The sequence below is a fragment of the Cetorhinus maximus genome, chromosome 18 (genome assembly GCF_964194155.1).
Source record: "Cetorhinus maximus chromosome 18, sCetMax3.hap1.1, whole genome shotgun sequence".
NCBI lineage: Eukaryota > Metazoa > Chordata > Chondrichthyes > Lamniformes > Cetorhinidae > Cetorhinus > Cetorhinus maximus.
In genome coordinates this window covers 67,275,386-67,301,569 of record NC_135896.1, presented here as the reverse complement: position 1 = coordinate 67,301,569, position 26,184 = coordinate 67,275,386, and the positions used below count along the sequence as shown (strand labels likewise).

The 26,184-nt window shown below is 42.6% G+C and overlaps 1 protein-coding gene across 5 annotated transcripts in view; it reads left to right on the top strand.

Annotated features, from left to right (window-relative positions):
* Positions 1-26,184, top strand: part of akap6 (A kinase (PRKA) anchor protein 6) — a 467,239-nt gene that overhangs the window by 401,621 nt on the left and 39,434 nt on the right. For all 5 annotated transcript variants that reach the window (XM_078562838.1, XM_078562835.1, XM_078562834.1 and 2 more), the window contains exon 11: positions 22,184-22,399. In XM_078562838.1, coding sequence (XP_078418964.1) covers positions 22,184-22,399 — 216 coding nt within the window. The remainder of the gene's footprint in view (positions 1-22,183; positions 22,400-26,184) is intronic.

The following is a 26,184-nucleotide window of genomic DNA, read 5'->3' as shown; positions in this document are numbered from 1 at the left end:
AACTGCAAGGAATTTGGAAGACATCAATCAAAATCAATGGATCTAATCCTGTACTCCGGATTGGTGCTATTGACCTGTTTTATCTCACCCTTAAAATCAATGTTTTATGTGTCTTATGTGTGTGTGTTTGTGTATGGAGATTTAAGAAGGGGTAGAATTTAAGTTATAGAGTTACAAGTTAGCAGTTCATATTTCTTTCTTTTGCCACTTGTTAAAGACAATTTGTTCAATAAATAGTTATTTATTTATTAAGTTTACAAACCTGGCGCTTGTATTCTGTTAACCTAAGTTAAACAGTTAGGTAGAATTGGGGCAATCTGGTGGTTTAGTCAAACTTTTCACATTTGTCACAGCTCAGGGAACAGTGGGGCTTGATATTACAGCGCACTATCCCCAGTGAGTCGTGACACAAGGAACATGAAGGTCACCATCATTGCCCACCACCCACTAGCACTAATTAGGGGGATCATCAACTACTCACAAATTAGTTGCTAGTTGCCTCCTTCTGGCTGTTGTTGCAATTTTATGCATTCTTGGTGCCTTCTACAGTTGTTCCAAGTTTCAAATGTCTAAACTTGTGGTTAAGCAGGTGCTGAGGTACTTTTTGCTGACCCTAAGGCCTCTGCACAAACCCATTGCTCCCAGACATAGATGCACTAGTCAGCCTTCCTCTTGGAATGGAGCATGACTGAGAGAATGAGCAGAGGCCACATAGGAAAGGACGTCTGAAGGAAGAGAGAGGAGGATGGAAAGAAGGGCTCTCAGCAGGAGACCATATCCACCCAGCACATTCAGGAAGCAATTCTCCTACTGAATCTCAGTGACGACCAATGACAACCGACGACCACCTTCACTTCACTAAGGAGCTTGTTACTGAAATCTACCAACAGCTGCAGCCACAAATGCACCCTAAGAGCAGGGCAAGAACCACATTACCAGTGCCTGTGAAGATAACCGAAGCTATGCTTTTCTATACGTCTAGCTGCTTCCAAGTTGTAGCTGGAGGTATTAGCAACACCAATCCGGAGTACAGGATTAGATCCATTGATTTTGATTGATGTCTTCCAAATTCCTTGCAGTTTGTTGTTGATGACACAAGGTAATCTCTCAGAGTCCTCTGTTGCATAAGGATGTTGTTGAGGCTCTGTATTAAACTTCATTTAATTCCCTTTTGCAAGAGACACACAGGCGGAGAGAGCATGAGGATATGCAAAGTTTGCAAGTTTCACGATGGTGCAAAGTGTCATTGACTGCACCACATGGCATTGAGAGTACCACAAACCAACTCTACCATGTACCAGAACCAAACGGGAATCCATTCCCTCAATTTTCCATTGGCAGCGCCTCATGCACGTTAGTGCCCAGTAGCCTGGCAGCACTCATGATGCCTTTGTTCTATAGCAGTCCAATCTGCCTACCATTTTAATTTCAGCCACCACGGCAAAACAAAGGGTGGCTACTGGACTACAATGGCTCTCCACTGATGGTGTGTCTCATGACTCAGATGCATAATGTGTGTATCATACATACAATGAAAGCCAGGCTGTCATAAGCAATGGGATAGAGTATTGGCATGCCGAAGCATCAATTTGGCTGCCTGGACCACACTGGAGGAGGCCTGTAGTTTTCAGCTGAAAGTCTCAAAATATGTGCTGGTATACTGCATACAGCATAACTTTGTCATCATTTTAGGAAAACTGACAGATGAGAAGCTGAGGAGCAGAACCACAAGGAGGAGGAGCAGGAGGAGGAAGAGGATGATGTAGAAGTGGAGGATTAAGAAGCGGAAGGGAGGCAGAAATCTAGACAGCCCCTTTCTGTCTGGGCTGTACGTGAAGAACTAATTAAAGTGTGATAACAGTAACCTCAACTCCAACTGCCCGTTCACCAACAGTTCCATACATTACCAGCCCTCAGTCACTGATCATCATATTGTCCTCTCGCCCATGATGCAAAATTAAAAGCCAACACAAAATAGACATTCCAAACCAAATTTATAAATGAAAGCATGCTATATTGCATACAAACTTAAACTAATCAACCCCTTTTACATTCCTTTAATCCCTGTGCATTTAGTTAATTGGTTCATTGAAAAATCATCATGGTGACATGTGCCGAATTGTGATGATGTTACAAAAAAACAAGTAATCATAACTCATAACATAGCTATAGATGATCATTAAAATAAAATAATGTATAAAATAATAAAATGATTCACAATTATGAACATTACATTCTACAAAGTTTATAAAATGTTGCAAAATGCATGTCTCCTTAATATACAGAATAAAAATGAAAGGTCTACTGCATTCTGTATTTTGTATTAAAGTCCATGGATCATATGTCATCAGGTTGTGTTCGTTAAACCCTCAGTCATTTACATACTTTATAAAACTCATAAATAGTAAGGGGATTGGGCTGTCCCATTGGCTATTCATTCTACACCTTATTTGTGGAATGGTGTCTTTTCTCCTTAATTCCATCACACATTCACTTTCATGTGGTTGTGACAGGAGATAGCAGCGACGTGAGTTTGGATTCAAGAGTTTGCTAGCCAAGTTCAGACTTGAGTTTTTTCAACCTTTCAGGAAGGAAACACATATTCAGTTGTTTGATTGTGTCAGAGTAGCTTTGGGGCGGAGGTTTCCGTGCTCGTTGGCATCAGGTGTGCTCAGCGGCGTGAGCGGACAAAGGCGAAAAGGCCAGAAGTCAGTTTCATGATGCCGTGAAACCAGTTTGCAATCGTCCACTCAGCCCATCGATGGCGGGCTGTATTCCCTGCCGTCGGACATCGGGAGCCTCATTGTAAAACATCAGCATGTCATTATAAGGCCAGCCCGACGGAATGAACCCCACCACTGGATTGTTTGTCCATGTTGGCATGATTGCACGCTGGTGAAGGACACGTCTTGACAAGTGTGATATGCAGAAGTTGGGACTTAGTGCCAGGGCCTTGCTCACATTGCGGACATCCGAGGTGCAGAAGATACTGGAGCCCGACAGCAACGGCACACTGGAGGAATGTCCGTGGCATGCTGGATGAATTCTCATGGAAACGGATCTGCTGCGAAGCAGCCCATGGAAGTTGGAAAGTCACAGTTGAGGGTCTGCTCACAATGGATGATGGTCGAGGGGATGGAGAGGAGGGTCCAGCTGTGTTTGCGAGAGGAAGGTCTAGGATCGACTGGGAAAGGCAGAGGTGTCAGGATGGGGTGAAGTTGGGTGGGGGGGGATGAAGGTGTCAAGATGGGGTGAGGTTGGAAGCTGGGGAATGAAGGTGTCAGGATGGGGTGAGGTTGGGAGGGGAGAATGAAGGTGTCGGGGGGAGGTTGGGAGGGGAGGGAGTATGGGGGAAGGAGGGGTAATGAGAGAAGATGGCAACTGGGGAGGTAGGTGGACGGTGTAAGGGACAGAGTTTGGAGGGGGGAAGGATTGCGGAGGGGGAGGGAGTCCAGAGGGAAGGAGGAGGCTGGAGGGGGAGGGAGCCCAGAGGGAAGGAGGAGGCTGGAGGAAGAAGTAAGGGTTGAAGAAGGAGTTGGGAGGGGGGGGGGAGGAAGGAGTAAGGCTGGAGGAAGAAGTAAGGCTGGAGGAAGGAGTTGGGAAGGGGGAAGGAGTAAGCCCTGAGGAAGAAGTAAGGTGGGAGGAAGAAATAAGGGTGTCTGAAGGAGTCAGGAGGGGAGAAGGAAGAAGTCTGGAGGAAAGAGCCAGGGGGGAAGGACCAAGGGCGGCAAGAAGTAAGGGTGTCAGATGAAATCAGGAAGGGGGAAGGACTAAGCGGGGGTGGAGTCTGGGGTGGGGACAGGGGAATCCGGCGGGGAGAGGACTAAGGTGGGGGAGCAAGTCCAGGAGGTGGGGGCGGGTGCAGGGGTTCCAAGGGGGGGAAGGGGTTCCGGGGGGGAAGGGTCCAGAGGGGGTGATGAATAGGTGAACATGCAAGGGAGGGCTCTGGTGAATCCATGTCTGTCTCCTAGGGAGCGAACTGAGAGTGGGCGTGGAACTAAGAAATGGTGAGAATGACTGAGGGCAGAATGAGGCGGGAGAGTGGGAGGGGGAGGGTTCCACAGTGGCAGTAGAAGGGACAATGAAGGTGGTTGGTGGGGACTCGGAGGCAGACACAGACCCTGGAGGTGGGATGGAGGAGGTTGGGAAGGTGAATGTGGATGGGGGTGGGATTTTCAGAAAGGAAGGGAATGTGCACATTCACCTGGACATCCCTGAAGGAAAGGGGTTGTGGCTGGTAGGTTACAGAGGGGAGGAAGAAAGTGATGCCAGGGGGTCAACAGTGATGGGGGCAAGTAAGTGGGTGACTGGCCTTGACCACTTGAAAGAGTGGTCAAATTTCTTGCAACGCTAAATCCAGGTCCATAGGGCTTCACATCTATCATTAATCTCCGTGGTTATCTGCTTCCACTGTTTTCTCATTGTGTGTCAAAAGAGGCTCCTGGCCCCCCCGCCTACAGATAGAGGATGCCTCTCCTCCATCCACCACCTCCACCAAGGCCTCTAGTGCAGTGCTGGAAAACCTGATTGCCCACTCTCCCATGGTCAGCCATTCTTCTCTCTTTCCCAGATTAGATTCAGCTCAGAAAGGACATTCAGCACCTGTTCCTGCCACAATGCATCTCCCTCTTAATAGGTGCAGGCTGACTTTAAGCAGTGCAGGCTAGCTTTAAGTTGTGGTGGCATGTTATGATTTTGAACTCCCTGATGCATGCAGCCAATCAATAGGGCATGGAAATGCCATACTGCCTGAATTTCATTGAATAGTCATGGGGCAATTACACATTGTGATCTCTGCATCTGTTTTCAGGGGGGTGTCCAGTTCAACCCCCATAAATTTCCAATACATTACCCATGAATTGCTACCCCATTCCAGCTAATGCAATATTTCATTCAGCCTTTCACATCTTGAGCTCCCACATACTTCAAGCTATATCCAGCATTATATTCCAAATTCAAACCAAATATCAGTTACATGCTTCCAAGCTGAATTTGTTTATGGTGCTGTTTTTATGATTTAGTCATAACTTTTTTCATGAGAATCAAATTTAATGAATGAAATGGACAAAATAAGGTAGAATTAAATGGTATGCACGCAATCCTATTGTAATCAAAAATGACACTTGCTGAGATTGTTCTGGTGACAGTTTTGTTAACATTGCTACTTCTAACATTTATTAATCACTTCTATGAGGATAGCATAAGCAAAACATCCAAGTTTGCAGATGATACTGAAACAGGACAAATATTGAGGGGCTCAGCAATCAAATTCAGAAAGATTTAGATCTTTTAAGCAACAGACCAATAAGAGACAATTCAAGATGGATAAATATACATTCATCAGCATGGAAACAAGGAGCAAAAGAGGGAATATATTAAATCAGGTCATGGTACACCACACTAATCAGAGAAGAGATTTTGGGAGATTTATGGATAAGTCTCTCATGAAAATTAGTTGCACACAAAAACAAAACAAGTAAGTTTCTGTTTTTGAATAGCAGGTTACAGATCAAAAGTGGCTGTATTGTTGCTGTATAAGGCTTCCAGCAGGCACCATCTTTTTTTATTCTGCCATGGGATGTGGGTATCACTGGCAAGGCCAGCATTTGCTGCCCATCCCTAATTGTCCTTGAACTGGCAGGCTTGCCAGGCCATTTAAGAGGGCAGTTAAGAGTCAACCACATTGCTGTGGGCCTGGAGTTACATGTAGGCCTAGCCAGTTAAGGATGGCAGACATTAGTGAACCAGATGGGTTTTTAATGACAATCAATGATAGTTTCATAGTCATCATTACTGTGACCAGCTTTTATATTCCAGACTTCTATTAATTGAATTTAAATTCCACCAACTACCATGATGGGATTTGAACCCATGTCCCCAGAGTATTAATCTGGGTCTCTGGATTACTAGTCCAGTGACATTACCGCTATGCCACTGTCTTCACCCATTTCTGGTCAATTAGTGATACTCAAATATCATCGTTCTTGAAAAGATACAAAGGTGATCAATGAAGATGATCCTGGGTAGCAGAAGTTTAATTTTTGAGGAAACGTGAACGAATGTTGGCTTATTTTTTTTAGCAAAGAGAACACTTGGAGGTGACCTAATCGAAATTTTAAAGGTTCTGATGGAGATTGGCAAAACTGATTGAGGCAAATTACTTACTGTGGTGAAGTTTTTAGATACTGGGGGGGTGGGCGGGGTGGCATAAGTTCAATAAAACAGAAAATTAGGACTAAATGTCAATGCACAAATTTTCCACAATAAAAATGATTTCAAAAACACCAAAATAAATAAATAAATAAATAAACTGGATATGTAGTTTTCCCCTGTTTGAGCTTATTTTTATTTTGCTGAGTTAACACAGATTTCTTACCTCTTTGACCACATTTGCAGAGAACTGCCCTCATCTGCTTGCTTATTCAGTGGAGAATCTCTTCTCCCATCAATTTCCTTTGTCAAAAGTTAAATCTACATGTAGCCAGTCCATTTGCCTATCTCAAGTACTTGCAGGTCAGTTTTGGCCTGGATCCATGGCCAGATAATGAGTCACAGCTGAGTTGTCTTTTCTTGATCTTTATATACTTCCATTAGTCATATTTAAACAATAACTCTTTCAGTGAAACTTTGTATTTGGTTGTGTAACATTTTGAGCTCCAGGATTGATGAAAGCCAATTCTGTTGAATTTTTTCATTGAAATTTTTTTACATTGCTAGAGTAACTTCAATTTATCAAACACTATTACCATGAATGTTTTGACCTGTCATATGACATGCCAACAAAGTCTTCATTATATAAGTTTAATAAACTCCAAAAATGACTGCATTGGTAGCCATTAGTAGTCTCTATAGTCACAGCAGGACATCATGCATTGCCAGTATATCTGGACAGAGAAGCCACCAAATAGCTACACTGCTGAAAAATGGTAGGATCAGAAACCAATTCAAATGCAAACCAGGTTTTTGTTTCTTCTGCCTATTATCAAAAATGATACATTTCCCAATGCATGTCAGCAAAGGGATTATAAAGGGCAGCAATAAAAAAAACATTCAGTGAAACAAGAACACTTGCTGTGAGCAATTACAGCTCAAAGATTTATTTTCAAAACCAAGGCAACCCCTTGATGTACCATCTTGATATAATCGGAACAAAAGTACAGTGAAATAGTGGAAGTCACATGTGAAATTTTTCATTTAAATCTCAGCTTAACAAGCCAAAATATGATTTTCACAAGGTATACTGGGCACTTAAGGTGCAATTTTGACTCTCCCTAATCAATGGGCAAGGAGAACGGGAACGGTTAAATGGAGCAACTCCATTTCCCACTCTGTTGCCATCAATCTTTGATTTGGACACCGATGTTTTGGTAATTAACGGGGCTCCCCTTGGATGCCCCTCATAACAACACACCACCCGCTTCGCGATCTTCCCCTCCCAAACATATCTTGATATCAATGTGCTGCTGTAGAGGCTGGTTGGCAGATCCTAGGCTACCCAATTTTTGTTCTTCCCTGCCCGCCTGCTATTGTTTTCTACTGAATAGAGCCGAGAAGCTGATCAGTGGCACTTGGATGAGGCTCAACAGTTAAATTTCACTTGGCCTCTGACCTACACTCCAGTGCAGAATTGCCATCCAATCCCACAGGCCTCCCACCATTAGTTAAAAATTACAATGTGAACTGCAAATCTGTTTCTAAGAACATAAAAACACAAGAAATAGGAACAGGACCTCAAACCTGCTGTACCATTCAATACAATCATGGTTGATCTTCTGCCTCAACTCCCGGCTGTTCCCCTTCACCTTCGATTTCCCGAGGGATCAAAAATCTGCCTATCTCAGACTTAAATACACCCAGTGATGGAGTACCTACAACACTCTGGGTGGACAATTCCAAAGACTCATAATCCTCTGAGAGAAGAAATTTTTGTTCGGCCCTAAATAATTGACCATTTATCCTGAGACTGTGCTCCCATGTTCTAAATTCTCCAGCCAGGGGAAGCAACCTCTCAGTGCCTTCCCTGTCAAGCCTTCAGAATCTTGTACATTTCAGTGAGATCACCTTTCATTCTTCTAAACTTTAGAGAGTATGGCCTGAATTTTCACTGAGTCAGGTTGACTTAGGAGCCCTTTAAAAATGGCAGGCGGGCCCCGATTCTGGGATTCCCAACCCCATTCCCAAGCTGTCTGATTTTTGGGAGTGCCTTTAAAGGGTGCAGTCTGGTTCCTGTCAAAAGCCTGGATTCGGAACTCCAAACCTGACCAGTTCCATTGCAGAGATAGGTATCTTCTACTCTTCTGCAATTTTCATGGTGTTGGGCCAGGTTTTTAAAGAATCATGATTCATGACCCCTCACAGGAATAATGAGCCCTAGTCTCCATGAGGGGATCTTTTAAAAAGTATGTTCAAAAGTTCTCTATCATGCCCCCAAGCCAAGTTTTGCCTCTCCACCCATTTCCGTATGCCCCCTATGCCCCTGTACCCACCCTCATGGCTCCTCATGCCCCCTGTGCCAAGCTTTGGCACTTCTATGCCCATTGACCCAATGTACACTTTCTTAAACCAAAGAACCCTTAAGTGTATAGTGGAATGTGTGAAAAAAAGCTTTGAGGAAAAGTAATCCATTGATAACTTTCTCCTGTGTTTGAAAAAGTCTGAACTGCAAGCTAGTAAAAGTATTAATCATCCAGGCCCTTTGAAGTTTCAAAAACCACAAACCATTGAAACCATTTAAGTTGTGTAAACAAACATTGTGAAATTGACTGCAGAGGTAAGAGAGCCTGAGCTGTCAATCAAACAATGTTTCCTCTGGGGAGTAGGGGTTCTTGTATTCTAATAGCTGACTGAGTGCTCAGCCAAGCAGTACATAAGGAGCCTCGGCTGAGAGCCCACACAGCTAAAATAATAACATTGCGTACCATTTTCCACCTTGTTGCATACTCATTTAAAGGCTGGAATTTAATCTGGCCCTCCGGAACAGGCTGGGAGGTGGGGACGGGGGGGTGCGTAAAATTATGAGGCAAGACTGGGGGTGGGGGTTGGGCTGGTGGGTAGTGTTCGTCACCTTCCTGACTCCCTGTGATTCAGTCAGGGGTGGAAAAGGTTGAGGATGGCCTTCTCACTCAAAAGGCCAATTGAGGCCCTTAAGTGACCAATTAATGGCCACTTAAGGGCCTCATCCCACAGCCGCTGGTATTCTACCAGTGGCTGGAGGGCACTATGTCACATGGGGAGGCTGCTTAGTGTAAGCTGGTGGCCTCCTTGAGGGCTCAGGGGCTCTCCTAATCAGGCACCCTGTAGTCCACAGAGGGTCCCCTCTGGCAACAATGACCACCTCTTCAGAAAGACCCTCAGCATGACTCCCCAGTCCTCCTCCTCCTCACCTGGGGCCTGCCACTTAGCTGAGTTCCAGGGGCCTCCTCCTGGAGCTGGTCCAGGAGGCTGCAGTACCAGCAGCGGCCACCGCTTCCGTTGGTACTGCTATGGCTGAAGAGTTGCTGGCCCATCGATTGGTTAGCAGCTTTTGCAGGCAGAATCTTCACCCTTAAAAGGATTGAAGCCCTGACACCAGGTAGTTCATTGCTTAATGGCCATTGAATTGTGTTGGGGGTCTGAGAAATTAGCACAGTGGCATTGCTCCTGGCTTTCCAGCCCACTGTCAGGACCACCACTGCCACCATTAGATTCTGCCTAACCTGTCTATATCTCCTTATAGCCTCTTTGTGTGCTCCTCACAGCTTACATTCCCTCCTAACTTTCTACCATAATCTGCAATAATGGAGTCAATACCTTTTATTGTCATTATGGATGGAAGCAGGACTATCCGTGTTTACATTTTGTTTTGGATTGTTAAAGTTAAATAATTTACAGAATTTCTGAAGTGTACTCTTTTAATGACTTTTTTTGAGGTAAAAGAAATAAAGAACTTGCACTGATGTAGTATCATTCTTATACTTAGATGCTCACAGCCAATGAAGTACAGTTTAATATGCAGTTACTGTTGTCACGTTGATAGACGTGGCAGCCAATGTGTGCACAATAGGTCCCACAAACAGCAATAAGATAATGATCAGTTAATCGGTTTGTTGGTGTTGTTTTCGGGTAAATATTTGTCAGGGCACAATGCCTGTTCTGCTTCAAACAGTGCTGTAGGGTCTTTCATGCCCACCTAAGCAAGTGGATGAAACCTTGATTTAATCTCCCATCAAAAAGACAGCCCCTTCAACAAATCAACATTCCCTCACAGGGTGAAGTGTCACTGTGGGTTATACAGATGATTCCTGGAGTTAGGCTTGAATTTACAAACTTTCAATTCAAAAGTAGGAGTGCTCTCACTGAGTTAAGTTAAGGTGTATGTATATCTATATTTGAATTTGCCCTGTTGTTTCTGGGAGAATGATTATTCTCCACTGTCAGAGTAAAATACTAGAATTTTGCTGGGTGCAAGAAAACAGCCAATTTGAAAGTAGTGTTTGGAATATTGAGTCTGTCATCACAGAAAACTGTAGATTAGAAATTATATATTTCTCATCCCTGTTTTCAAATCCCTCTTTGGCCTCACCCCTACCAATCTCTGTAACTTCCTCCGCCTACAACCCTCTGAGCTTTCTGCAGCCCTCCAGATCTGGTCTCTTGCACATCCCCAAATTTTGTCAGCTGCCTTGGCTTAAGTTTTGGAATTCACCCTTAAACCTCTCCACCTCCATAATCTGTACCTCTCTTTCTCCTTTAAGATGCCGTTTAAAACCTATCTGCTCGACCAAGCTTTTGCTCAACTGCCCTAATATGTTTTGGTGTTAAATTTTGTTTGATATCACTCCTCAGAGGGTCCTGGGACATTTTACAGCACTAAATGTGATATGTAAATGCCAGCTATTATTGTTATAGGCCAGAAATTGGTCCATGCCAGCCTCATTTAAATTAAGTCAGCAAGATGTGGATGTGTACTGGGTGGCTCCAGGCAGGTCATCTGAGAATCACCCTTGGATATCATGCTGCTGTATTGCCAGCAATGGCTTTCAGGTAGGTCCTGGGAGGGAGAAGGGAAGCAATTAGAAAGGGAGGGGTAATCAGGAGAGAGGAACAAGCAGTCGGGAAAGATGGGTCAATTAACAGGATGGAAAGGGGCAATCAGGAGCTTGTAACAGTTTTCATTAATGCAGTGCAGCCAGGAGCAGGGATTATTTTTTAAAACAAATTTACTTTCTTGTTAGTAGTCTCTAGTGACCCTGCATGTATATCACATTTTCCTGAATGCAACCAGTCTGGTGCTGACCCCATTCAGGAGAGAGAAATTTTTCAAAGGAGGCTTCTGACTGGCATTAGGCTCCTCATTTGCAAAGGCATCACATCTGACCCTTGTTTCAGGCACAGTTCCTGAATGCCTATTTTTCTGCATCTGCCACTATGGCTCAGGGGGAACAGGAACTGTGAATATTGCCCCCCACCCCCCCACATCCCCACACCCCATTGGATGCTTTGGTGCACGTTTTATGTATGTAAAAGGGCATCAACCACATTCTAGGTTAACACACAGGGTCATTCAAAACAAAAGTATAATGCCATTTCTAAAACGCCTGCTTCTCACTACAAGTTTTGCATTCATTGAGTTCTTTTTATTTTTATTCCGTGTATTTGGAACAAAGCTAATGCAGTTTACCTTTCAAGAATATTAAATTCTGATCATGATTAGTTTGGATGGCATTTTGTTTTGTATTAAATAGGTGATTAACCAAAAAAAAAGGTTTTATTTTTATGGTGCTGCCCTCAACTTTCCACTCCAAAATAATGTATATCTCGGGGTAGGCAATGGTACTTTAAGGCTGCAGTGGTGGTGCCTCTGCCTTTTTGGGTTATGAATCAATGTATTCCAGACAACAGCTATTTTTAGTGCATATTCGTGCCCAGTGATTTGATCCCATTTTTAAGTAACTCAGGCAGTGTCGGAAGGAACAGCATTTAGTTGCTCATGTTTTGAAGGAGGTAAGAACACATATATAACTTTCTTTTTGATTGAGACATGATACTATACTTTAGGGAACAGATATGGTAAAAAAAACACAAATTGTTTTGAGGGCCAGTTCCACTGATGATTCTTCCCGTCATAGATAATACCCATGGCGGGTTTGAGGGTGCGGTTTGGAGAGCAAGAGCAAAGGACAGGATCGTTCAAACTTTAATTGGTACAGAGTTTTAGTCTAAAAATGGCAGCTTTAAATCTTTCAACTTGGGGACCTTTATATGAAAAGGAAACACATCACAAAGCAGATGGGATGTACACAGAGATCAGCTGGAGGAAGGCGAGGACCCCAGCACAGGGTCTACAGGCAGAGGATCAGCTCTCTCAACAGTGCATCAGGAGGCTCAAGCTTTCACGGTAGATCTCTGCTGATATTTGCAGACTCTTAGAACAAGACTTTCTTCCCAGTGGACCAGGTGGGCACGCATTGCCAGTGGCCAATAAAGATGCATCTTACTGGAGCGCCATATACCCCCACTCCCCTGCTCCCCAGGGTCTCTGCTTCTCTCCGTTCTGTGCTGTCTTCTGCAAAGAGAGAAAGCAAAGAGGTGTGATTGTTTGTAATGGCTTGTGGGGAGAGGAGGGAGGACAACATTTGTAGAGGGTGACTGTGAGGCATGGCTGTGAGAGGGCAATAGGCTGTGGGGCAAGTGTGAGTGTTGGCTGTTCAGCTGGGCACAGAAAGTACCTGCCGGGAGGGGGGTGTTGTGGGGGCGTCACCCTTCCCAGTTGTCCTCTTCGTTCCTGTGGTAGTTGCAGCCTCAAAAATCCTATTGCTGGTGAGCTGCTGTAACCCAAAGTGTGGTTCCTTTAAACTCTTTCGAGTTATCAACAGTCACAGATTGCAACTCTTTCGAATACAATCACAGTTCTTGGTTTCCGGGAGTGGGACATGAACCCACAACCCTCTGATTCAAAGGCGAGGGTGCTATGAACTGAGCCACAGCTGACACCTCGTGGTTCCTTTAATTAGAACACTGTAACGCCTTATGCTGATTGAAAGCCTTCATTGCTCATGCGTAAAGTTGAGGATAACACCATCCATCTGTGCCATAAGCCGAAGCTCCCACTTTGCCAGTACCAGTTTGAAAACCCATCCATGTATGTGTGCATTCTCGTCATTTTGTGCAGGCGATTGCATGGTAATGATATCACATACAAGTGCTCTTAAGTCCTGAACACGGTGCGAAGCTCAAATGTTGCTGGTGAGTTTATGGTTATAGATATTAAAATGAGGCTGCACATGGACATTTATCAGCAGGTTTCTCCCACACACACACACACACACACACAGACATACACATATCAAGGTAGAAGTGCCATTGCTGCCGCCCTTACTCCCAAACACAAGAATCTGCCCCTCACTCATTCCTCTGTAACACTCTGTAATAGACCCAGCCTAAGGAAAGGGATTTGCAGGGACAGTGAGTCCAGAGCCAGTGAGTAAGGGGCTTGTAATGATGATGCACCGGACAGGTTTCAACAACAGTTAACTTTATTACAGAGGGCTTTTCAGATGCAACATGCTTGAATCAGGGATCAAGAGTTGTTGTCCCTTCGCAAGGAGGAGAACCACTCTTGATAGAGGTTCACAGTGCGCATCCAGGCATATCAAAGATGAAAGTGCTTGCGCGAAACTATGTCAGGTTGGCAGGCATTGACTCTCCATTGTCCTTTGGAAGACTGCACATGCAGACAATGCTCCAAAGGGTAGGCAAATAAATTGACAAAAACCCTTGTGTGTGTTGATGGTTACGTATCCTCTAGAGGTGCTATCTAGCTCTAATTGTTGGTAAGCTTGGCTCATGTCCAGTTTTATATAGGATTTGCCTCCAGCTAGCTATGCACATAAGTCATCTATCCTCGAGATAGGATATTCACCTAGTTTGGCTGCCTAGTTTACGGTCAATTTATAGTCCCCACAAATGTGTATAGTTTGGTCAGGTTTAACCACTGGGACTATGGGCGCCGCCCATTCTGAAAATTGGAGCAGTTGGATGAGGCCTAACTTTTCTAACCGGCACATTTCTGCATCCACCTTCTCCTTTAAGGCATACGGCATAGGTCTGACCTTAAAGAAACAGGGTGTCGCCTGAGAATCCACCTATATTTTTGCTTGCAAGCCTTTCCACTTCCCTAATTCATCATGAAATACACTGTTGTAATTCCTTAGCGATTCAGGAACTCATCCTGTTCTCAAGTGAAATATTTCAGACCAGTGAAGCTTAATTTTTTTTGTAACCAGTCTCAACCCAGGAGGCTAGGTCCTTCACCTGTCACTATGATCACTGGAAGCTGAACTGTCTGTTGCCTATAAGACAGAGGTACTGTGGTGATTTCCTTTACCTGTATAGATTCTCCAGTGTATGTCTTCAATTGAGCAGTTATCTGCTCCAGATTCAGTGGCTGGGTACCTTCATTTAGGTATTTAAGTGTGTGCTTTCCCACCACTGTGGTTGAGGCTCCCGTATCCACCTATATTATTTGCGGCTTCCCATTAACTTGCATTGTGATAGTAATAGGTTCAGTTTTTAAAGCTGTGACATTGTACACTGAATAAACGTCGGTATCAGCAGCTTCAGGTTCTGTTGTATTATTCAGTTCAATCATATTGGTTTGCTGCTCTATGGGCTGTTTCGATTTTGCCCTGCATTGCTTTATTATGTGACCTTTCTTATGGCAGTAATGGCATCCTGTCTCTTGAGTCTGTAGGTATCTGGTACATGGCTGCCCCCACATCTATAACAGTCGCTGCTGAAATGTTTCTACTAGGTCTTAATGCTTTTCTAATAGCGGACATTGTCTCTCGCTTCACTGCTGTGTCTCTGGTTTTTGCACCACGCCCGGCGGTAGGTTCCCACCCCAGATTAGGAACAGTGCCATGTTGTGCGTGTTGTTAAGCCTGTGAGTCTCTCACAGCACTCTCTATGGCTAGTGCTATTTCCATGGCACACTTCAAATTGATGTCGACCTCTGCGAGTAAACGGTGCTGAAACTAATCAGTTCCCCAGCATGTCATTGATTGTGCCTCTGAAGTTGCAGTGCTCTGTCAACTGCCTTAACTTCACTATATAGGTTGCAATGGACTCTCCCGGGGCCCTTACTCTGGAATTAAACTTAAACCTTTGCATTGTTACGGATGTCTTTGACTGATAATGCGTTTTCATAAAGTCCACCAATTCATAGAAACATAGACAATAGGAGCAGGAGTAGGTCATTAAAGGACTAAGAATTGGGCAGGCTCGGATGAGATTATATGTCTTGCTACCACATACATTCAAAAGGATGGCTCTCTGCTCCTCCTCTGTGGTAATTTCATTCACTATGAAATAAAAACATACTGGCTCCAGTCTTCCATAGGCATATCATAAGGATCGATTAGGTGTTTATTATAGACCCCCAGATAGGCAGTGGGAAATTGAGGAGCAAGTATGTGCACAATTTGCGGAGGTATGTAAAAACAATAACAATAGGGTAATTATATTAGGTGATTTCAACTTTCCCAACATTAATTGGGATAGACATAGTGTTAAGGGCTTGGATGGAGTGGATTTCTTGAAATGTGTACAGGAGAACATTTTAGGTCAATATGTAGAGGGTCCAACAAGGGGCTGCGCAGTGCTAGACCTAATTCTGGGGAATGAAGCCGGACAGGTGACTGAGGTGGTGGTGGGGGAGCATTTTAGTGACAGCGAACACAACATGGTACAATTTAAGTTTGTTATGGACAAAAACTAGACAAGTGCAAAAAAAATGTTTTGGATTGGGGGAGAGTGGATTTTAGTAAAATAAGGCAGGATCTGGCTAAGGTAGACTGGGAACAGTTACTTGTGGGGAAATCCACAGGGGAGCTGTGGGGGGCGTTCAAAAAGGAAATGGGGAGGGTACAGGCTCAACATGTTCCCTCTAAGGGGATAGGAAGGAGTAACAAGCCCAGAGAGCCATGGATGACCAGAGATATTCAGGATACAATGAGAAGGAAAAGAGAGGCTTTCAACAGGTACAAGGGAAGCAAATCAGCGGAGGCATTAGTGGAGTAGAGAAAGTGCAGGCTGGAGCTTAAGAAAGCAATTAGGAGAGCAAAGAGGGGATATGAGAAAGCTCTGGCTGGTAAAAGTAGGGAAAATCCCAAGGTATTCTATAAGTATATCAATGGGAAGAGGATAACCAGGGAAAGAGTAGGGCCCATAAGGGACCGAGGGGGGCAATCGATGGGTGGAGCCAGAGGATATCGGTAGAGTGTTGAACGAATACTTCACATCCGTCTTCACCCAAGAGAATGAGGATGACGGTATCGAACTCGGGGAAAGAGACTGCGAGGTTCTTAAGCAAATTGATATAGGGAATTACAAGGTATTGGGGGTGTTGGCAGGCTTAAAAGTGGACAAATCTCCAGGTCCGGATGATTTGTATCCCAGACTGCTGAGGGAGAAAAGGGAGGAGATCACAGGGGCTCTGACCCAAATTTTTAATTCCTCTCTGGTCACGGGGGAGGTGCCAGAGGACTGGATAACAGCTAATGTGATTCTGCTATTTAAGAAGGGTTATAGAGATAAGCCAGGGAAGTACAGACCAGTGAGTCTCACATCAGTGGTAGGGAAACTATTGGAGAAAATTCTGAATGAGAGAATCAATCTCCACTTGGAGAGGCAAAGTTTGATCAGGGATAGTCAGCATCGCTTTGTCGGAGGGAGGTTATGCCTAACAAATTGGATTGAATTTTTTGAGGGGGTGACCAGGTGTGTAGATGAGGGTAGTGTAGTTGATGTCGTTTATATGGATTTCAGCAAAGCCTTTGACAAGGCCCCACATGGGAGACTTATAAAGAAGGCAAATGCACATGGGATACAGGATAACTTGATAAGGTGGATTCAAAATTGGCTTAGTTGTAGGAGACAGAGGGTTATGACAGAAGGATGTTTTAGTGACTGGAAGCCAGTGTCCAGTGGCGTACCACAGGGATCTGTGCTGGGTCCCCTATTATTTGCCATTTATATAAATGACATAGATGACTATGTGGGGGGTAGGATTAGCAAGTTTGCGGATGACACAAAGATTGGCCGGGTAGTCAACAGTGAGGTTGAGTGTCTTGGGCTACAGGAAGATATAAATGAGATGGTCAAATGGGCAAATAAGTGGCAGATGGAATTTAACCCTGAAAAATGTGGGGTGATACACTTTGGAAGGAGTAATTTGACAAGGAAGTATTCAATAAACGGCATGACACTAGGAAGTTCTGAGGAACAAAGGGACCTTGGCATGTGTGTCCATAGATCTCTGAAGGTGTAGGGGCATATTAGTGGGGTGGTGAAAAAGGCATATGGGACACTTGCCTTTATCAATCGAGGCATAGATTACAAAAGTAGGGAGATCATGTTGGAGTTGTATAGAACCTTGGTGAGGCCACAGCAGAAGTACTGTGTGCAGTTCTGGTCGCCACATTATAGGAAGGATGTGATTGCGCTGGAGGGGGTGCAGAGGAGATTCACCAGGATGTTGCCTGGGATGAAACATTTAAGTTATGAAGAGAGGTTGGATAGACTTGGGTTGTTTTCGTTGGAGCAGAGAAGACTGAGGGGCAACCTGATCGAGGTGTACAAGATTATGAGGGGTATGGACAGGGTGAATAGGGAGCAGCTGTTCCCCATAGTTGAAGGGTCAGTCACAAGGGGACATAAGTTCAAGGTGAGGGGCAGGAGGTTTAGGGAGGATGTGAAGAAAAACGTTTTTACCCAGAGGGTGGTGATGGTCTGGAATGCACTGCCTGCGAGGGTGGTGGAGGCGGATTGCCTCACATCCTTTAAAAAGTACCCAGATGAGCATGTGGCACATCATAACATTCAAGGCTATGCGCCAAGTGCTGGTAAATGGGATTAGGTAGCTAGGTCAGGTGCAGACTCGATGGGCCGAATGGCCTCTTCTGCACCCTGTGAATCTGTGATTCTGCCAAAGAGTGGCATGACTGGTGAGTATGCTTTCCTTTTCTCTTAAGATTCAATGTATTCACATTAACAAGGCGAGGTGCAGCATTGGAGCTATCTCATCCTCATCACCAAATGTAATGACTTGACGTACTGGACAGGTTTCAACAAGAAATAGTCAACTTTATTACAGAGAGCTTTTCAGATGTTATTTGCTTGAACCAGGTCCTTGACAGGAAATCCCCACCTCCTAGCTTACCCATGCTTAGGGCTCATTGGTCGGAGCCTCCAAGGGCAATCACGTGACCCCTGAAAGACAGTGGGAAAGGCTACACCTTCACTTACTACAGGGCTGCTCATTTATTCAAAGCTTCATAGACACTGTTTGTCTCCTAGCCTCCTGCCCACAGGCAATGTGTTCAAAACTTTCCCAAACCAGCATCAAGGCTGCATGACCCCCCATTGCTGAATACTGAGCTTCCTGTGTTGTTTCAGTCAGTGTGGATACTGTTGTGGATCCAGGGGTTGGACATGTCGCTCTCCTCTAGTGAATACACAACTCTCAGAATTCAAGCGGATTCAAACTGGGAGCTTTAAAGTGCAAGTGGGTTGCTGCAGTCAGACCCTGGAATAATATGTTCAGGAAGTCACCTTCAGAAATAGTCGGGACCCCATTCCTCAACACCCCTCCTCCTTGCCCTGCCTCTTTCCCCACAGGGAAACAAATATGAATGTTTATGTATGCCACATATATGAGCAGAAGGAGAGTATTGGAGGGCTAGTTCTAGAATTTGACCCATAGACTCTGTGATCATCTTTGTTGCAGGTAGCTGCTTAGGTCACCACTGACTATAATATCATAGCACTGTAACTGCACCTGTATGGGAAGTGCTCCCTGTAGAGTTCTGGCATCAGCAAATTCAGCCGACAAAATATCGATAGCAGTACAGATGGCCGAGGTAACGGATGGGGTAAAAATTAAGAGGCAGGAGACACTGGAAAGTCCAGCTATGTTTACAGAGGATAAGTTACATCGTCTGATGTCTTGCACCTCAGGTTGCTAAAGCAAGTGGGAGTGGAGATAGCGCAAGGGCCTGCCATAATCTTCCAATCTTCCCTAGATACAGAGGAGATGCCAAATTGGAGAGTGGCAAATGTGACATCCTTTTTCAAGAAATAATCTAAGGATATTCCTCGTAACCAAGACAATCAGTTTAACATCACTGGTGGGTAAGGTTTTAGAAACAATAATCAGGGAAAAAAATTAACGGGAATGCAGTAGATGCTGTGCATGTGGATTTTAATAGTGTGCTTGACAAAATTCCACATTAAAGGCTGGTTGACAAAATTCAGGCTCATGGAATAGGAGGGTCTGTGTCAGCTTGTATGAAACAATGGCTTATGGGCAGAAAACAGAGCATAGTGGTAAATGGTTGATTTCAGACTGGAGGATGATAGACAGTGGTGTTTCCCAACAGTCAGCGTTAGGACTGCTGTGTTTTTATATATAAATAAATAACTTGGATATCGGAATGTAGAATAAAATTTTAAAATTTGCCAATGATACCAAACTTGGGAGTTCTGGCAAGCAGTAGGGATGATGCCAATTAACTGTAATAGGACATAGATAGTGGGCAAGCAAGTGGCAGATGGAATTTATTACAAAGAAGAGTGAGGTGATACATTTTGACAGAGGGACAGGGAGGGGCAATATAAACTTAGTGGTACAATGCTAAAGAGTATGCAGGGACAGAGGGACCTGGGTGTTCATGTACATACATCTTTGAAGGTGGCAGGACATATTGAGAGAGTGGTTAGCAATGCATATGGGATCTTGAGCTTCATAAATAGAGGCATTGAGTACAAAAGCAGGAAGTTATGCTGAACCTTTATAAAATTCTGGTTCAGCATCAAACAGAGTATTGCATCCAGTTCTGGTCACCACACTTTGGGAAAGATGTGAAGGTCCTTGAGAGGATGCAGAGGAGATTTACCAGAATGGTTCCAGGGATGAGGAATTTAGTTACAAGGTTAGAAGGAAGACTGGAACAAAGGAGGTTGAGGGAAGATCTGGTAGAGGTGTATAAGATTAAGACAGGTCTAGATAGGTAGACAAATAATAGCTGTTCCCATTAGCTGATGGTACAAGGACGAGGGGACACATATTTAGAGTTTTTGGGCAAGAGAAACAGGGAGGGATGTGAGGAAGAACTTTTTTATGCAGTTAGTGATATTGAGCTGGAACTCTCTGCCAACAAGTTTGGTGGAAGGAGAGGTGATCAATAATTTCAAAAGAAAATTGGGGACTTGAGAGAAATAAATATGCAGGGCACAGGGATAAATGGATGGAATGGGACGGAAAGGATTGCCCCAGAGAGAGCCGGCATCGACTCAATGGGCAACGTGTCCTCCTTCTATGCTGTGATGACTCCATGACAAATTAGGTATTACAGAAGGATTGATTTAATAAGATTCCATATACAAATGATGGTAATGCAGAGTTAAAAATACTACAGTCACACACAATGCAAGCGTCATTTAAAAAATCTGTGGTATGAGAAATATTGAGTGTATAATGTCATGAATGTAATTATATGTTTTAATAAGTTACAGTAGGAAGGAAATAAAGTTTGTTTTCAAAACGGGCTATGACAATGGAGTTGAGCGAAAAGGGGAAAGCCATGTCACACATTTGGGAAAGTATATTTCAATAGTTGATTTTTGGAGAAAATCCTTACAAAATTTCATCTTGTTACATATTTTCATCCCTCTCACACCTAGGTCAGATGACATCATTGTGGAAAGAACCTCTTGACTCTCACAAAATAATAAGCATTTATTTTAATAAGCATTCCAAATCCATTTATAAGTATCAGAGGACACATGCAGAGAACACTCAGTTCACAGAGATGTAGTCATATCCAGAAAGCTTTGCAGTTAGTAGGCTTCAAGATAGTAAAAAAATTACATACTGAATTTCCTCATAGCACAGTAGCACATGGTTCAGCTCATGGTGTGTGACTGTGCTTGGAATAAATTATTTAAACTTATTATTAAAAACGATTTCCCCTTTAAGGAAACTTGAGGAACCTAAGATGGAAATACATTTCTGCCAAAAATTGAGTAATACACTACAAAGCCATATTTGGTGATAAATAAATGGGGAATTTATCATCTATCTTATTTAAAATGCAGAAATATTAAAGATATGCTATTTTCTTCCTGTAGAAATAATGGAATTCTACCTATTACAGATTTATGGAAATTTGAAATATTACAAAAATGCAATATATCAACAAATAAAATATATCTGTAAAATGTCTTCCTGTTGAAGATAACTCAAGAGATTTTGTAAAGGTTTCAACAGTCGTTCTGTGAGCTTTCATTTTGCAGCTGGCTTATGTGGATTGAGAGTTAGTTACCAAGATAATTCTTTACATAATGCACCAATAATCCAAATACATACTGCTGATTGAGCTTCCTGGCATTAGTCCCAATATATAAAACATTGTGTGATCTATTATTTTTTAACATAAACAATACACATACATTGAATTTGGTGAATGTTTTTCCTTCCTCAATACTAGTTTATTTCTAGTCCTGTAACCTTAACTGAATGATGTATTACTCTTTTGTTTTGGAATCTAATCATGGTTGTGCTGTAAATTATTTTACTTACAAAATTTAGCCTAATATTATTTCCACTGGCCTCTGCATAGCTAAATAAACAGGTCATATTTTCTTGCAATGAGTCATTTCACAAGTGAAAGATAAACACCATATACAGACATGAGTCACCATTTGACAGTTGACAGCAATGTAGCATAATCTAGAATTAACAAATAAAAAGCCCAGCTACCTTAGTGTTCACAGATTATTTGCTCTCGTATGGAATCATTGGCTAATGACAGTAAGTTCTGGTCATTCTTTCAGACCTGAGAAAGGTTATGGTAATTTGTTCATGATTTCACAGGGCAAATTTATTGTGCGGAAGCTTTTCAAATAGGGCTCTGCAATTACTCACACTCCCGTTCATTTGCAGCTGCAATAAAATGTTTCTAATATAAATTAGTCAAATCTATTAATTTGTTTTTCCCTCCAACATGACCAATGATTTATTAAATGATTCTTGGTATGTTATACTTTCATACTGTTCACTTATATTGTGCCAAATTGTTGTAAGCATATTGGAATAAATTGGACAAGATTATAATTGTCACTAATTTTAATGATTTGTCTTTAGTCACTATGTACTGAAATTAAACAACGTCGGCGTGGCATAATATCTGTACTGCGTTTATGCCAACGTCTCGTCGATGACACAGATGCCAGCTGTTCAGAAGCTGATCGTCAGTCAATGCAACTTATTATTGTGAATCTGGAGAGAAGATGGGAAGCCATAATCATGCAAGCTGTCCAGTGGCAGAACAGACTGCAAAAACAACTAGGAAAAGGAAAGGTAAGAATTCAATGTCTTAAGTCTATAGTGTCTAATTTAAAAATAGGAACAAGGAAAGTATAGAAATGCAAAAGATTCTTCAGTCTATTTAGCTGATACAAACACTAATATCCCTCCCTTGCCCTGTCTTTTAAATATCCATTCAACTCTCCCTTAAATTGTCTGCACTACCTCCATTATAGAGCATTTTATAGAAGATTGAATATTAAAGCAAAAGATATAGAAATAGAAACACTCATCGTATAACCAGACTAAAGCAGAACCATGGAAAATGTTTTAAAATATATATTATCTTTCCTTCAACCCATGCCTGCCCCCAGCTATCTACCTTCAAGCAGCTTCACAGATGCCATCAGTACTGCTCTTCATTAAGTACACAAGAAGGTTTGCTTTAGCAACACAGAATAACATGCTTCTTCAGCCTGTCCTTCTCATTCCAGATAACTTGCCCAAAATAGCAAACTGGAAATCTACTGGAAGCCCCTGGGTGTGAATAATAATCAAGAACATAATTCAAACCGGGGTCTCCTAGTTCAATGCCTGATGCTGTACTATGTGGACTATTAAGATACCCAGATCCTAGCTTTTGATCCCTGCAATATCTATTGTATGTCATATGAAAAATATTATTACAGGATGCTCAATTTTTGCATCTATTGAATGTAAAACATTTCTATTTTAGTATCTACTCACAGTATTACTGTTATAATTTTCATCCATTCTGAACAGCTGAAATATTGTTGCCATTTGATATCTTCCCAGAACCAGCAAATGCAGTGAGATTATGTCAAATGTGTTGCTGGATTGGAAAGAGTAACACAGTATTTACATAAGTGAAGGAACTGTTAGAGAATGGTAGAAAAATAAGAATATACATCATAAAATAGAGAAGCATTGCTAACAAGAACAAATAGCAGAGGCTAAGTACAAGGCAAATAATCAAATGATGAATAAGTTGATGTTAGCCAACAGCAACAAAAATCACATTGTGGAATAATACAATTTTCTTGGACCAAGTAGAAAATTAAGTAAATATGGTATTGTGTTTAACAAAGTTTCTGGATGTAGTCTGTTCTTGTATAATAGATGAAAACAGCCTCTGTGAGTTGAAATATCTGAATTGTTTAACAAGCTGTAGTAAATACAGTTTGTTTATGCTTTTGTTGTTGGAACTGAATGTAATGGAATTTAGCTCAGGAGGTACAGTTTAATGAAAACTTAAGAAAGAAAATTAATTTCATTCTACTACAAGAAGAAAAGACAATGGGGAAAATTTCCTCTGTGTTCTCTTTGTAGTTAACAAGTTTACCTTTACATGTAACACAAGAAGAAAAACTTCTCCACAAAGTTTTGCTTTACAGGAAAATTCAATAATTCTGTATTTTTTATGAATATTGTTTTGTGCTGTGCAAAAACATGCAATAATCTGGATTTATAATTTTTATATTTTTTGCAAAATTTAAAGGGAATTGATTGATACAGAAATTATATTGCTTCTGATTGTCAAGAGGTCTTTAGCAGTTAGGTTTTTCCATTTGATGGATGCAACCAGTATGTTCAATCCATCGTGATTTGAAATGCACTTGCCTCTAGAGATTCACTCCAAGTTTATCTTACACTTGTTTGGAAGTGCAGCTAAACAACTACTTCAGATTAGATTTGCTGTGCCATTGTTTTTTGCTGATGCTGAAATACCAGCAAACAAAGCACATCATGAAAAATTAGTGATAAGAACCTGCAAAAAGAGAAGCATTTGAAAACAAAAGTGCCGATCCATCAGGTCATGGCAGTTTATTCACAGTTTTTCAGGTACAAATATATTGATGTCAGTTTATAATTTAACTCAAACTGAAATCCTAATCATGTCACTATTTTAATACAAACAACTACGACAAAATGCTGTCAACATTTATTATCAAAATTTATTATAGCAGTATATTGTTGTTAAAATATGGAAGCTTGTTAAAGTAGCTACAGTAGCTGTATTATTTATTACTTGATTCCTATAGAATGCAAGGTCAGCATGATAGTAAAGTTTTATTTGATTAAACTGATTGATTGAACTAACAATCATGGCTTTTACCACATAATAGCAAACCAAGTTAGTCATTAGTGTTTCCTTTATCAGCATGCAGATAATAAAATCCAATCTAATAAAAATTCATCACAGTAGATGTACAACATACCTAAGCAAGTGTTAGATTTGCCATTATATTAGATTTACAATCATCATTTGATCATTATGAACAGACCTTTGTGTCACGAATAAGTGAGAAATCAACAAATTGATTCACCTACTTTCCTAACCAATCCAAGATTCTTCACCTGGATTGGCTTCAACAGGGCGGATTTGTTGAGATTCACCTTTAGTGAAAATGAGTTAATAGTATTAATGATAATTCTGAATATTAAATAACATCACAGTGCCCTTCTTTGTTTAACTCACATATAGAACAAAACATGCATTAACCTGAACTGATAATACATGACCAGACATCCCACATGACAACAAATGCCCCACATGCCATAAACACTGCAGATCCCAAATCAGCCTCATCAGCCATCTTTGGACTCATGGAAGACAATCATCCTTGCCAGCGAGGGTTAGCCAATAATAATATTACTTGTTTCAGTCACAAATGGGGTAAAATTGCACTGTGAGATATTAACACACAAACATGCCAATACATTCAAATTAAATTTGTTTGGCCGCTATTTTAATAATGACGCGATCCATTTTGAAACTGAGTAAATGCCTATGTCATATCAATAGTTACCCAGAAAAGATTAGAAGAATTAAAACCTCTTCTAACTTCTGAATAACTATTTTAAAGACCCAGACCAACCCCATCCCCATGGGACCCGCCTCCCACCACCCCCCTGACACCCCCAACCTCCGACAGCACCACCCCGCTGACCTCTGACACCCCTGGAACTCCTACCCCACCTCCGGACCTCGGACCCTCCCCCCTCAACAAACCCCCTGGATCTTGGACCCTCAGCACACGATCCCCCCAGACGTCCGACCGACCTCCACCCCCCCCGATCTTGGACACCCCCCCGACCTCTGACACCCCCACGACCCCCTGGACCTCAGATACCCCCGAACATGAGACCCCCCAATTCCTCAACACCCCTGGACCTCGGACCCACCCTTGGCTTAGGGCTCCCCCCAACCTCAGACTCCTCCCTCATCAACTCCTCCCCCTGACCTTGAACCCCCACCAAACCTCCCCCTGACGTCAGAACCCCCCCAGCCTTGGCCGACCCCAAACTGCCTTCCACTCCCAAACCCCCCCACCCCCCGGACCATCCCTGACACCTGCAATCCCCAAATCCTATGCACTTACCTTAGATACTTACCTTCTCCCTGGCCTGTCAATTTCCCTGGCCCTTTAAACTTACTTTACGGCAGCAAGTGTCGAAAAAAAAGGGGGCGTGGCCTCCTTGAGTACGCTGGAACTACACTTTGCTGGGGCCGGCGAGGAGTCTTTTCATGCAGGCCCCAAGCAGGTCCGGTGAACGGAAGTGGCAACATAATTTTCAAAACCAGGTAAGTAGGTATTTATTTCTTCTAATTTCTGTGGGCCAGCACATTCGATGCTGGTATAAATTTTCTTTGCTGGCTCACACTTTCCTGGTGAGGATAAGGAGAAAACGGCATGAAACGTCTTGAAATCCCACTGAGATTTTGGAGAAAGCTGTATGATGCAACCTTCAAGCCAGCCTCAAATTAGGCGTGTAGCACTCCCCTTGAAAGGGGGAAGAGCTTCATATCAATTCAC